At 38.2% G+C, this 14,348-nt stretch overlaps 1 protein-coding gene across 1 annotated transcript in view; it reads left to right on the top strand.

The window, feature by feature from the left end:
- The window catches only part of LOC122788357 (fibroblast growth factor receptor 3-like), a 125,878-nt gene that overhangs the window by 110,403 nt on the left and 1,127 nt on the right, over window positions 1-14,348 (top strand). The window contains exon 10 of the mRNA XM_044055433.1: window positions 12,558-12,657. Coding sequence (XP_043911368.1) covers window positions 12,558-12,657 — 100 coding nt within the window. The remainder of the gene's footprint in view (window positions 1-12,557; window positions 12,658-14,348) is intronic.

Here is a 14,348-nt window from a genome sequence, read left to right as displayed (position 1 = left end):
ACTGTAGCAAGCCAATTGCTACACTTATAGCAATTGTCTTACTACAGACAGATCCACATCCTGCAGTTCTTCCAGTGAAGAGCAAAAAAAAAAAAAACACTTTACTGTAGCCAGTCAGTTGCTACATTTGTTGCAATTAGCGTATCACAAAGAGATCTATGCCCTCCACCTGTTACTCAAGAGTAAAAAAAAAAAAACAGACTTTACTGTAGTAAGACCCCCTTTTCACTGAAGAAACAGTAGTAAGCTGATATCAGCTTGTTACAGCTTCACACACAAAAAACCCTGAAGTGCTTTACTGTACTGACATTCTGAAATGCCAGTGCAGAAAGAATGCAGGAACTGCTCTTCCCCATTGTACCCTCTAATACTTTGCACCTAGGCAACTGCCTCCTTGGCTCCACCCTTGCTATGCTTCTGTCACACCCCATGCCAGTATATTGTCAATAAGCTTTATGCTCAGTTGTCTGTACAACAGTTCTCAGGAACACCATGGATACAAACAAAACACATAATGGAAGTCTAAGAAATTTGTATCCTCCCATTGGTAAATTAAACATGCTCAGCTTGGAGCTTTCCTCATCAAGCTTAATTTGCCAAAATCTCTGGTTGGCATTCAACACACAGACACACACACTTTTGACATTGCTCAAACTACTTTTTTGATTACACAAAATGGGTAATGTTACCTTTGCATTGCTATATTAGGATCTTGCAGATCTATGCATGGTCAAATGTTTGCTGGCTTTACACAGCAACTATGCTCATCACCTATTCACTAGGCACAGTCAGTTTATTATTTCCCATGTACTCTGTTCTTTATGACTCCTTTTTAGTTCTGCTCTTCAAAACTAGCACATATTTTCCTGGAGTGTGCACCACTAGTATCACTGCAGGACTTTTCTGAATATGATGATTTTTTTAACAATCATCCTAGATGAGTAAATAAGTTATCATATACATCATATACAATATATATATTATACATGTATATAATTATTATGTACATTCACATTGTGAATTAATTTCATCATGCCAGGCTTCCATTTCCACTGTCTGGAACTAATTCTTGCATATCATACTCTTAATTTTTATTTTATTTATTTTATTTATTCGCAGTTGGTTTACCAGGATAGTCCATTGGGCCAAATGAACCCATTTTCAATGGAGTCCTGGGGAGAAAAGCTCCAAATAAGGTTACAGTAGGATTTACATCCATATTACAATAATTACAAGAATATTACAAATATAGTATACAATATGTGGTAGACAGAGTACTGTTCACATTACAGTTAGAGCAAACACTTTTAGGAAGAACATCTGGTGATAAACATTTTAGATGATACAGGCTAGAGACGGTAAGCATTTCAATTTAGAAAGTAAGAAACAATTGCAACAGAGCAGACAATGTAGTGTACAAAAAAATTTTTTTTTTTTTTTTAGGAGGAAAGTGTCAAGTCAGTATGGATCATGAAGGATGTGAGCATGAGCATTCCCACTGGGAAAATAGATGAGAGTGAAGAGATTTTTTGAATGTAAGGTGGTTGAAAGTGGTGCGAATGGCAGGAGGTAGGGAGTTCCAGAGTCGTGCAAAGCTAAAGTTTAGGAGATTTTTACCAGGGGGACGATTTGGCTTATACAATTTGATTAGATTTTGGTTGTTAGATCTAAGTACCCTGCTGGGAAGGTGAAATTTAAATGCAGAAGAAAGAGATGGACAGAGGTCAGGTTTGAAAATGAGCTTATGAGCAAGAGTAAGTTGAGAATAGATAAGTTGGTTAGGAAGTTCAAGTCATTTTAATTTATGGAGTGAAGAGCAATGGTGGGTAGAAGATTTATGGCTGGTAGCGAATTTAGCAATTTTATTGTAACAGGAGGAAAGTTTTGTTTTAAGGGAAGATTGGATGTTGGTTAGGAGTGGGGCTCCGTAGAGAAGAGAGGGGATGAGGAATGAGGTAGAGAGAGTGATTTTAGTGGAGGGTGTAAGGTAGCGATTGTGTCGGTATAGCATGCCTAGTTTTTGATGTGTTTTTTTTATGTTGAGTTGAATGTGAGAGTTGAATTTAAGGTGACTGTCTATTTGAACACCAAGTAATTTAGCATTGGACACCAATTCCAGGGATGTGTTGTTGTGGCTGTTAATTAATATAGAATTAGTATTGATAGAGATGTGTTTAGAGGGGGTAAATACCATTAGTTTGGTTTTAGAGGCATTAAGAACAAGGTGGTTATCTTTCATCCAGAGTTCAGTGGAAGAGAAGGCATCTTGTGTAAGCTTTTGTAGTACTGGGAAGGATGTAGCAGTGCAGATGATAGTTGAATCATCTGCGTATTGGATAAGGCTGGAGAATGGAATAGAGTTGTGGAAGTCATTAATGAATATATTAAATAGCAGAGGACCCAGTATGGAGCCCTGGGGAACTCCAGTTGGGGTGATTAGAAAAGAGGATGTGGCCTTTTCCATTTAACTGCTTGATATCTATTTGATAAGTAGCTAGAGAACCAGGACAGTGAGGAAGGAGATAAGTTGAGTTGAGAGAGTTTGGTTAGAAGGAGCTTGTGAGATAGTGTCAAAGGCCTTTGAAAGATCAAGTAAGAGGGTAGAGACAATATGACCTGAGTCCCGAGCTTTATTTACAGTTTCTAGGAAGGAGAGGAGGGCTGACATAGTGCTGTGGCTGGGTCTAAAACCATGCTGGGTTGGAGTGAGCAGATTATTGCCTAAGAGGTAAGGTAGTAGCTGTAAATGGATACACTTTTCTAGGAGTTTAGAGATGGGGGATAAGATAGCTATGGGACGGAAGTTTGCAATATTGTTGTTATTGCCACCTTTGTGTAAAGGTATGATGTAAGCCTTTTTCCAGATTTGGGGTACCATGCTTTCTTGGATAGAGCGGTTGATTAGTATACTGATGGGGGTAGGCTATGGCCTCAGCAGAAATGCTGAGGAAGTAAGAAGGAATGTTGTCAGGGGCATTGGAGCATGGTTTTAGTTTTTGTAAAAGTTTTTTTATTGTGGATGTCGAAATTGGTTTTAGTGATAGAGGTATGTGAAGAGGGGGTGACAGAGATGGAGAGGGAGTGGTAGTAGAGATGGAGGAGTGGAGAGGAGGTGTGTGAAGAGGGGGTGGCAGAGATGGAGAGGGAGTGGTAGTAGAGATGAAGGAGTAGGGAGGAGTGCTAGTGGGAGAAGTGGAGGATGGAGAGGTATTGGAGAATGAAGATGTTAGTTTGGAGATGGAATCTATGAAAAATTAGTTGAATTGTGTAGCTAAGTCCTTGTCAGAAGCATTGGGGTCAGGAGTGGGGTTGAGTAAGTTGCCAGGATTGATAAGGGTAGATATTCCTTTCCAGAACTTCTGAGGGTTTGTTTTATTATTGTTTTGAAGTTTGGAGAAATAGTTTTGTCGATCAGCAATAATGAGCTTTTTTACTTTATTTCTGAGTGTTTTGAATTCAAGATGGGAGAGGGGAGATTTATTTTTATGGTAAAGTGCCCAGACTTTATCTCTGTGTTTCATAGCTGCTAGAGTAGTTTTGGTTAGCCAAGGGGTAGTTTTTAGTTTTATTCTTTTGGAGCTTAGGGGAGCATGGTGATCTAGGATATTTAAAAAGGTTGTGTTGAAGTGAGCTACTGCATCATCTAGGGTTAGAGTTTTTAGAATATCCCAGTTAATTGCTTTTAGAGAGTCAGTGAAAGCTGTTGGTTTAAAGTTTTTTTGATTGCGTATGGTAATGTAGTTATGTGTTCTTAGTAAAGGTGTAGGGTGTCGGTGTGCAAAGGTGGGCAGGTGATCACTGAGGGAGTCTGGAAGTATACCACTGTCAGAGAAGTAATGAGGGTGAGAGACTAAGATCCAGTCTAGAATGCTACCCGAAAATAGAGTTTTAGAGGGGCGGGTTGTGGAATTAATTAGCTGTGAGAAGTTGTAAAGGTTTATGTTAAGTGGACTTGTGTTTGACTGAATGGAGGACCAGTTTATGTTAGTATCTCCTAGGATTATTATTTCATTGTTAATATTAGTGGAGAGCCAGAAGAGTATATTTTCTAATGTAGTAATATTGTCTCCAGGGGGGATGTAGATGGAGACTATTACTATGTGTTTGTGTTTATTAAGTTGAAATTTTGTCAAGAGTATTTCTGCATTGTTGAATTTGGGAATAGGCTTGTTATAAGGGATGACTGACAGGGAGGATGAATACAGAAGAGCAACACCACCACCTTTTTTGTGGGATCTGTCGTTTCGGATGATAGAGTAGTTTGGTGGTGTTATTTCATGGTCTTTTATGTGAGACTTTAGCCATATTTCAGATATAGATAAAATGTTGGGTTTATTGTGTGAGAGCCAGGCATGGAGGCTTGGGATTTTGTTTACTATGCTTTGGGAGTTTAGGGAGGTAATAAATATAGACTTGTCTATGTTGGAGGGGTTTGAGGGGCCAGGGTTGGGATGTATGTCTCCTGATAATAGGGTAGTAATTAGATATAGAATAATATTGGTTAGGTGTTTGGATTGCTTAGAGTATGGGTTGTACTTTAATGCATTGGTAACGTATGGGTTGAACTTTAATGCATTGGTAAGGTATGGGTTAGCTGCTGTTGTGGATGAGTGTTTGTGGGGGTTAATGAGTTTAAAAGTAAAGAATAGTTGATTTTTTTATAGGATAGAGATGAGGAAATATTGTGATGTGAGGTTTTGATGGAAATGTGTTGAAGTCAGTAGTTATGTAGAAGGCTTGAGTATGGTTAGTATGTGTGGGTTGAGTGAGGTAGTAGATGTAGGATAGGTTGAGGAGAAATAATAGTAGTGGGGTGTAGGTTAAGGGTTTTGGGAACATAGTGTAGGAGGTTATTTAAAGTGAAAAGTGAGGGGATGTTAGTAGTTACTATGCTGTAGGTTAGTAAGCCTTTTTATAGTAGGATTGGGGAGTAGGTAGGTCTTAGGATTTGACTGTGGGGAGTATGTTGAGGAGTAGTGGATTAGTTAGGTTAGGTAGAGGATGTGGGCTGGGCAGTGAAGATTGATTGCTTAGATAGGGTGTACTAGTGGGTGGAGAGATGAAAGTCTATGGGTGGGATAGGGGAGAGGAACTTGAGAGAGTTGTGGAGTATAATTGGTTAGGAGTTCTAGTGGGTGTGGTTGGGTAGGTATAAATGTAGATGTAGTGGGGGCGGGTGGGAATAGGGGGCAGGGTAGGGGAGCGGAGTGAGCCCGCAGGGTGAACGGAGCGGGAAGAGCCAAGGGAGGCAGAGCGAGAACCTATCAGTGGACTATTGTATGGAGAGGTGAGTACAAGGGCCAATGGGTTTAATAGGATAGTGTTACTTAAGATGTTAAAGAGAAAGGAGAAAAAAGAAAGCAGGAAAGTTAGAACATGTTTAAAGTAGACTTTAAGGTAATAGATGTGAGAAGCAAGAGTGGTGGGGCTAGGGAGCCACCTAGTGGACAGATGCTAGAGTGTACCAGGGATTCTACCAAGGTAGATCACTAGGCTGAAACTTGTTGAGGAGGACAAGGGAATAGTTGAAAAAAGTAGTCTGGAGTAGGGGTTTGGCTGCTGAGCTGTCTTGGCAAGGGAGCATACAGAACCTAGCAGGGCTTTTAATACAGTATTACAGAAATGTAGCAGTGGTTGTACATACTTTCTTAATTCCTTCTGTGACAATGTAGGTCTTTTCATAAACAAGGGATATGGCAGTAGAACCTTTCAAAATTATTTTGGGTCTAGGTATCCAGGCCAGGCGTAGTCACAAGGAGGTATTTCAGAGTAAAGGCTGGAGAATAGGAGAGAGAGAGATTGCACTTTAATAGGCAGTACAGAAGCACAATAGCTAACTTTAACAAATAAATGTAAGGAGGTATCAATGAATAGCAATTAACATATGCAATACATCTTAAAGAGATGAGAAAAGGAAGCAATTTATACTTATACCACTTGGTTACACTTAGATAAAGAAAAAAAAATAAAATGTGAACGCATTTATCCTTACTGTAGCATACACTGGGCAGATACAGATCAACACTAGCTAATCATACAAAACATTAGGTTATGCAGTGTTTATTACAGTGAAAAATAAACAGTCAATACTCTGAGAGGCAGTACAATATGTGATAGGTATCTTATCGAACAACCTCTTTTTTGTTGTGTATGTGATAAGCGCTAGTCACTCAGCTGGACACAGTATATGTATTTGCGCCAAAAGATATACTAGGCTAGTATGACAGTTATGTACATAAACCAAAGGATATACTAGGCTAGCACGACAGTTATTTACAGGAATGCTTGGTCAGTGCTTGTACCACCACCCCAACAAGAACAAAGTATGTTCCTTGACTTTAATTATCTGTTAGGCAGATTAAATGGTATCGTGTGTAAAAAGCGCTGTTCACTCAGCAGGCCAATATATATGGATGTGCGCAGAGGATATACTAGGCTAGTGCGTCAGTAATCCACATCAACACTTAGCCAGCACTAGTACAAGGGTTGGCGCCAAAAAGTTAAGCTGTTCAGCACTTTGGTGCTGGTTTTGAGAAGATAGCGTTTCAGTTAAGCATTTCTGACTCAGTAGTTTTACATAATGAAAGAATAAGCAATTTATATGTAGACAAGTTGCATTTTGGTTTCTTTTAAATTCAGTGCTTTGCCTTCACCCTTGAAAAAGCTTTTTATGTGTGTGTTTTCTTTTAATGAATTCTCAGCTTTTTGTGTAGTTGGCAACATTTTGCTAACCATTTAAATGCTGGTGATTTAGTGCTGACTATTCAGTGCCAGCAACATGCTCGTTCAAATTTTTTAAGTGCACTTATAAGTGTGTGTGTGTGCGCGTGCGTGCGTGCGTGCATGCGTGTGTGCGTGCATGTGCTCCATTGCTCCCATAGGGTGCACAGATTGACTGTGAAATGACTGCAAATTATCTTTGACTGAGGAGACAAAAAATAGCTACTCCAACAATGACCTTGCTGGCTTGTTGATTTCTTGCATTAAGGCATGACAAGCTTAAATATTCATCAAAGCTAACCATCACTGAGTTGTTCTCACTAAGTTAGCACCACATCCTCACATAGTTGAAGACTATCAGATTGTACCTTGCAATCATTCAGGAGGAAGGATTAATTTTTCCCCCCTAAAATGCAGCAAGGAGTTTCTGCCATGATTATGAATTGGTTATACTGTAATGAGAAACAAAAGGTGTGGGGTTTTGAGGACTACAGAGAGCAAAAAAAAAAAAAAAAAACACTATCTTTAAATCTGACATCAGTGCCTTATTTGGGGAGGTTCAACCTTCTTTAGCTTCATACTTCATCCACAGCAAAGTGGTTATTAATCTGTTTCTAGCAGTGCAACTCTGTGCCTTTCCAATAAACAACTGTGAAACTAAATCTTATTTTGCTACCAGACCCTGTAGCAGCTATACTGCCTTTCATGCCTGTAGTTATGTCATAGTAATTAGTGTTAAGTGTCTACTGTGTTTTCAGCAGACCTGATCCACTCTGAAACCACTGGACACAACAACACAATTAGTAACAGCAAAAAGTTGAAGGACAGGTTGCAGTATTTGCCACAAACTACCATATATATGAATGTTGTTAGTGCATATGCTCCACTAGTTGGGTGTGCAGTGGATGAGAAAGAAAAATTTTGGAGTGAATTGGATGAAGTGGTGATGACTGTACCCAAGGGTGAGAGAGTGGTGATTGGAGCAGATTTCAATGGGCATGTTGGTGAAAGGAACAGAGGGGATGAGGAAGTGATGGGTAGGTATGGTGTTAAACAAAGGAATGCAGAAGGTCAAATGGTAGTGTATTTTGCGAAAAGGATGGACATGGCTGTGGTGAATACGTATTTTAACAAGAGGGAGGAGTATAGGGTGACACACAAGAGTGGAGGAAGATGCACACAGGTGGACTATATCTTATGTAGAAGGGACAGTTTGAAGGAGAATGGAGACTGCAAAGTGGTGACTGGGAAAAGTGTAGTTAGGCAGCATAGGATGGTGGTTTGTAGGATGACGGTGATCAAGAAGAGGAGGAGGAGTGTGAGGGCAGCACCAAGGATCAAATGGTGGAAATTGAAAAAGGGTAATTGTGAGGTGGAGTTCAGGGATGAGTTAAGACAGGCACTGTGGCAGTGAAGAGTTACCAAATAGCTGGGTAACTACAGCAGAGCTAGTAAGGGAGACAGCTAGAAAGGTGCTTGGTATGACATCTGGACAGAGGAAGGACGACAAGGAGACATGGTGGTGGAATGAGGAAGTACAGGAGAGTATACAGAGAAAGAGGTTGGCAAAGAAGAAGTGGGATTGTCAGAGAGATGAAGAAAGTAAACAGGAGTATAAGGAGATGAGGTGCATGGCAAAGAGAGAGGTGGCGAAGGCTAAGGATAAGGCATATGAAGAGTTGTATGAAAGGTTGGACACTAAGGAGGGAGAAAAGGACCTGTACAGATTGGCTAGACAGAGGGACCGAGCTAGGAAAGATGTGCAGCAGGTAAAGGTGATAAAGGATAATAAGGGAAACATACTCACAAGCGGGGAGAGTGTGTTGAGGAGATGGAAAGATTACTTTGAGGGGTTGATGAATGAAGAGAATGAGAGGGAGAGAAGGTTGGATGATGTAGGGATAGTGAATCATGAAGTACAATGGATTAGCAAGGAGGAAGTAAGGATAACTATGAAGAGGATGAAGAATGGAATGGCTGTTGGCTCAGATGACATACCTGTGGAAGCATGGAGGTGTTTAGGTGAAGTGAAATGGCAGTGGAGGTTTTAACCAGATTGTTTAATGAAATCGTGGAAAGTGAGAGGATGCCTGAGGAATGGAGAAAAAGTGTTTTGGTACCAATTTTTAAGAATAAGGGTGATGTGCAGAGCTGTAGTAACTACAGATGGATTAAATTGATCAGTCACAGCATGAAGTTATGGGAAAGAGTAGTGGAAGCTAGGTTAAGAAGGTACATGATGATTAGTGATCAGCAGTATGGTTTCATGCCGGGAAAGAGCACTACAGATGCGATGTTTGCTCTGAGAGTATTGACGGAGAAGTACAGAGAATGTCAGAAGGAGTTGCAATGTGTTTTTGTAGACTTAGAAAATGCATATGACAGGGTGCCTAGAGAGGAGTTGTGGTATTGTATGAGGAAGTCAGGAGTGTCAGAGAAGTATGTAAGAGTGGTACAGGATATGTACGAGGGTAGTGTGACAGCGGTGAGGTCTGGTGTGGGAGTGACGGATGCATTTAAGGTGGAGGTGGGGTTACATCAAGGATCAGCTCTGAGCCCTTTTTTATTTGCAATGATAATGGACAGGTTGACAGATGAGATCACACAGGAGTCCCTGTGGACTATGATGTTTGCAGATGACATTGTGATCTGTAGTGAGAGTAGGGAACAGGTGGAGGAGACCCTTTAAAGATGGAGATATGCTCTGGAGAGAAGAGGAATGAAGGTCAGCAGGACTAAGACAGAATATATGTGTGTGAATGAGAGGGAGGATAGAGGAATGGTGAGGATGCAAGGAGTAGAGGTGGCGAAGGTGGATGAGTTTAAATACTTTGGGTCAATAGTTCAGAGTAATGGTGAGCATGGAAGAGAGGTGAAGAAGAGAGTACAGGCAGGATGGAATGGGTGGAGAAGAGTGTCAGGAGTGATTTGTGACAGACGAGTACCTGTAAGAGTGAAATGGAAGGTCTACAAGAGGGTAGTGAGACCAGCTATGTTATATGGGTTGGAGACAGTGGCATTGACAAAAAGGCAGGAGTTTGAGCTGGATGTGGCAGAGTTAAAGATGTTAAGATTTGCACTGGGTGTGACGAGGGTGGACAGGATTAGAAATAAGTATACTAGAGGGTCAGCCCAGGTTAGAAGGTTTGGAGACAAAGCCAGAGAGGCAAGATTACATTGGTTTGGACATGTGCTGAGGAGGGATGCTGAGTATATTGGGAAAAAGATGCTAAGGATGAAGCTACCAGGTAACAGGAAAAGAGGAAGGCCTAAGATAAGGTTTATGGATGTGGCGAGAGTGGTGAGAGAGGACATGCAGGTGGTTGGTGTGACAGAGCAAGATGCAGAGGACAGGAAGAAATGGAAACAGGTGATCCGCTGTGGTGACCCCTAACGGGAACAGCCGAAAGAAGATGATGATGATGATATATATATATATATATGTATATATATATATATATGTATATGTATATATATATGTATATATATATATATATATATATATATATATATATATATATATATATATATATATATATATATATATATATATATATATATATATATATATATATATATATATATATATACATATATATATATATATATATATATATATATATATATGTATATATATATATGTATATATATATATATATATATATATATATATATATATATATATATATATATAGATATATATATATACACACATATCTTTAGTGTAGGGTGGTTTGTTTGGTTATGGGGGGAGGCTGTGTTTATGTTTGTGTGTGTGCTGTATGTATGTAGTACTTTCGCGATTTTTAATTTCGCAATTTTAATATTTCGGTAATGTGGGGTTTTGGGCTTATAGTCTCGGTATTTAGGTCTTCGGGATTGTGTTATTTCGGGATTCAGTAGTGAATCCATATATATATATATATATATATATATATATATATATATATATATATATATATATATATATATATATTTCATATACAGTTACAGATGCTTAGCATGGCATAGAAAAGTAATACTGGTTAAAGCATTGGACTGCAGCAATAGTCTTGGGTTTGAATACCACGATTCCCATGCTTATGATCCATCATATTAATGGTCAGAAATTTTCCATATCATTTCTGTCAATAAAAATTATTCTGCTTTAGGAGACCTACAAGATCTCCAGACCTTCAAAATATTGATGTAATCACAAGAAAAATCCACCATCACTTACTGCCAACTGATCTAAAATTTTTAATAGAGCTGACTTCATATTAGATAAACTGTAACAATAGCATTCCTTATTTCTGGAAAGTATGCCTGGTCTGTTATATCCTTTTAAGTCATGATGTTCTGAATTGTATTCTGAAACAATTCTTTGGATCATAATGAAGTGTAGTGTTTGGACATAGCTGCGGAAAAATGAAACAGTTGTGTAAGATATAAGCAACAACTACAACTGTTCCATGCAGTTCTAAAAAGGTTGAGAAAAGTTTCTGATTACTCTATGAACTTCAGTTTTGTCTCTGTATGTGTAATTTTTTTAAAGTTGCTCTCTGAAAACCTTTGAGCAATGACAGGCGACTCTGTGATACTCATGACATGCTTGGCATCATACATTAACTGAAACATATTTCCCTTGAACCAAAAGTTATAAAAACAGCATTTTATCGGATGCAAACTCATCCCTTGCATTAACCTGCTTAGTTGAGCAAACCAGATCATAGCGCATTTGAACTCAGACCTCAGTATAGCTGTAATGTGTTCTCATAACCTGTATGCCAGCTGTGAAATAAGATGTGGTTCTATGTATATAGAATCCCATCTGATTCTCAGAAGTATTATTTAATTAGGTATTGATGTAACTATTAATGTAATGTGGCCCCATTTTTGAATATCTACTTATGAATTTAGTAGTTGAGTGCAGTTGTTTCTTACAGCGAGAAGCATGCCTGCTTTACTGGAAAGCTATGGATCTGGAAACTTGGGACAGGGACTAATGCAGAAAAAAATTGTACTGCCAATGCTGATGTGGACCTCTGATGTTTTACTGGCCATAGTTTTGTGAACAGATAGTTCTCTCCAAAAGTTTGAAGTTCACTGATTTCAGGACTATATATATATATATATATATATATATATATATATATATTTCAGAACTATATATCTATATATATATATATATATATATGTGTGTATGTGTGTGTGTGTGTGTCTATGTAAATAAATATATATATATATATATATATATATATATATATATATATATATATATATATATATATATATATATATATATATATATATATATATATATATATACACACTGTTTTCAGGGGTATCAATACATTAGACACTTTTTCTAAGCATCAAGATCTATTAACAGAAGTTCAAATAGAAAGTTGAAACTGTGGAAGTATTTAACAGATGATGGTATCTGTTCAAGGTGACACATGTATTGCAATCCTGTTTTAATGTAATAAACTCAATCGGTACTTGCATTTTATTTTGACTTTCAGTGATTATCAGGGATATAATGGGTTGGTGTCTATCCAGGATTAGTTTCTCTGGTTTGTGCCAGTTGTCTACAAAGATTGACTCTAGCTCCTCTCTAACCCTGAAATGAAATACACAAGTAATCAGAGAATGAATGATTAGCAGAACCCATTTAATTAAAAACAAATGTCTATAGAGCTGTTTGAATTTTGCAAAAGTGATAAAGGCTCTGTTTTGGCAGCTTGGTGAGGGGCTCATATTATTAACACTTGGAAGAATGGGAAAACCTACATGCCACAGTAAAAACACAAGAAAGGCTGCTGCACTTGAGACTAATCTTTTGCTTTGGGCTACAGTTACAGAGTGATGAAATGGTGCTGGGCAGACATACCAGAACAGAGGCCATCCTTTTCTGATATCGTCAGACATCTGGACACAATTGTAGAAGATGATAATGTAAGTGTTTACTAAAATATGCATGTTTACTATTACATTAATCAGCATAAAATAACCCAAGAATTTCAGTCACCTAACAATTGTTACAGTAAAATGAAGTAGCAGCAGTAATAATCATAATGGTAACTTTCTGCTGCAATCTTAAAAAGACAGTGCAATTTGGGTGGCTAAATGAGCAAGCTTTACAGTACACTTTGTGTACTTGTAGGGCAAAGTACATCTGATCTGTCATCAAATAGATTGGCAAACTACATTCAACTTGCTTTACTGATACCCCTTTCATCTTAGTAGGCGGTGAACAAACCAACTTCCCTCCTGAGCAGCCAGAACTATGAACAGACATATAATGCTGCTTTTCTGTGTACCACCTAGTCTTAGAAATTACACATGCCTCTCTCTGTCCACAGAGTGAAATTTTAAATGCAAATCTCCAACTATGCATAAGTGGGTACAGCATATCAGCACTGCCCAGTGGGTTTGTAGCCAGAAATTCTGTTGGAAGAAAACACTTCTTTCAAAGTCGGATGTTTTCCCCTGTATGTTTGGACTCTTGGCCAGTTGAATGAATACTCTGGTATAATATACCATGAGAAAAACACCTGGGCTAATTTTCAGGGTCACTGGCTGTTTTAAATTTAAACCATAACACACTTCACCCACAATAAAGACATACTCATTTGATGGCCACACCCTAGGCCATTTTATGATTTAAGGTTCAGTTTGGAAACTTATAACTATATCCCTTATTGTCCCAAAGAGAGTGGTACTTTCTTGCGCCATGTTGTAAGCTTCTCCTTTCAAAATTTATTTAGAAAGAAAATACCTTCCTCCCTCCCTTTCAGTTTTGTAAATCCTACCCCAGTATAAACACCATGAGTTGGTATATTATTATTATTGTACTATTAGTCAGATCAGTAGAACACTTGACAAGGAGAAATAAGGCAAATACATAAAGAAAAACCAACAGTTCATATTTATTGTAATAATAATACTAATAATAGTGTAATTACTGAGCTTAAGTATTTAGTCAACTGTCACCATAGTTACACATTTGTTCCCCACTGAGTACTAAGCTACAAAAAATACTGAGCTGTGTAGAGATGGAGAACTCAGATGGGAAATCCCTACAGTTAAAATGGCTCCTCAGAGAGGAATGAATCATATAAAGAAATGTAAAAATATATAAAGAATTTCTAAGTATTTTTGCAGGGGGGGCCTATACTTCTTATATCCCCAATATCCAGATTGTACCCCTCACCCCCACTTATTACATATACTTACTGTGGTCTAAAGTTAATATATTGATTATTCACCCAGTTTATCTTTGCGCATACCTCTAAGGTAGTACAATCTCAGAGTTAACAATCTTATAATTTTTTTATATGTTTTTACAAATTTCTACATATATCTTTTAGTATGTGTGCAACTATGGTACTGTCAGCTAAACTCTGTTTCAACCAAATGACTAGTTAACTAAGGGAAGTTTCACGCATTTGAAAATGATGTATTGTTAGCGACACTCCCAAAAAGAAACCATAAAGTCAGTACCAATACATTGTTATGATCCAGGTGTCCATCCTAAGTATGTAGGGGTGCTAGTAATGGTGCACTTTGGACCTTTAGACATTTGACCAAATGTGATTCCACCAGCTGACATAAAGTTATGGGCATTTTATGTTCTTTCAGAATGC

This window comes from Protopterus annectens, chromosome 13.part0 (genome assembly GCF_019279795.1).
Source record: "Protopterus annectens isolate FY-2018-M chromosome 13.part0, PAN1.0, whole genome shotgun sequence".
NCBI classification, from domain to species: domain Eukaryota; kingdom Metazoa; phylum Chordata; order Ceratodontiformes; family Protopteridae; genus Protopterus; species Protopterus annectens.
This window is presented reverse-complemented; position numbering and strand designations above follow the sequence as displayed.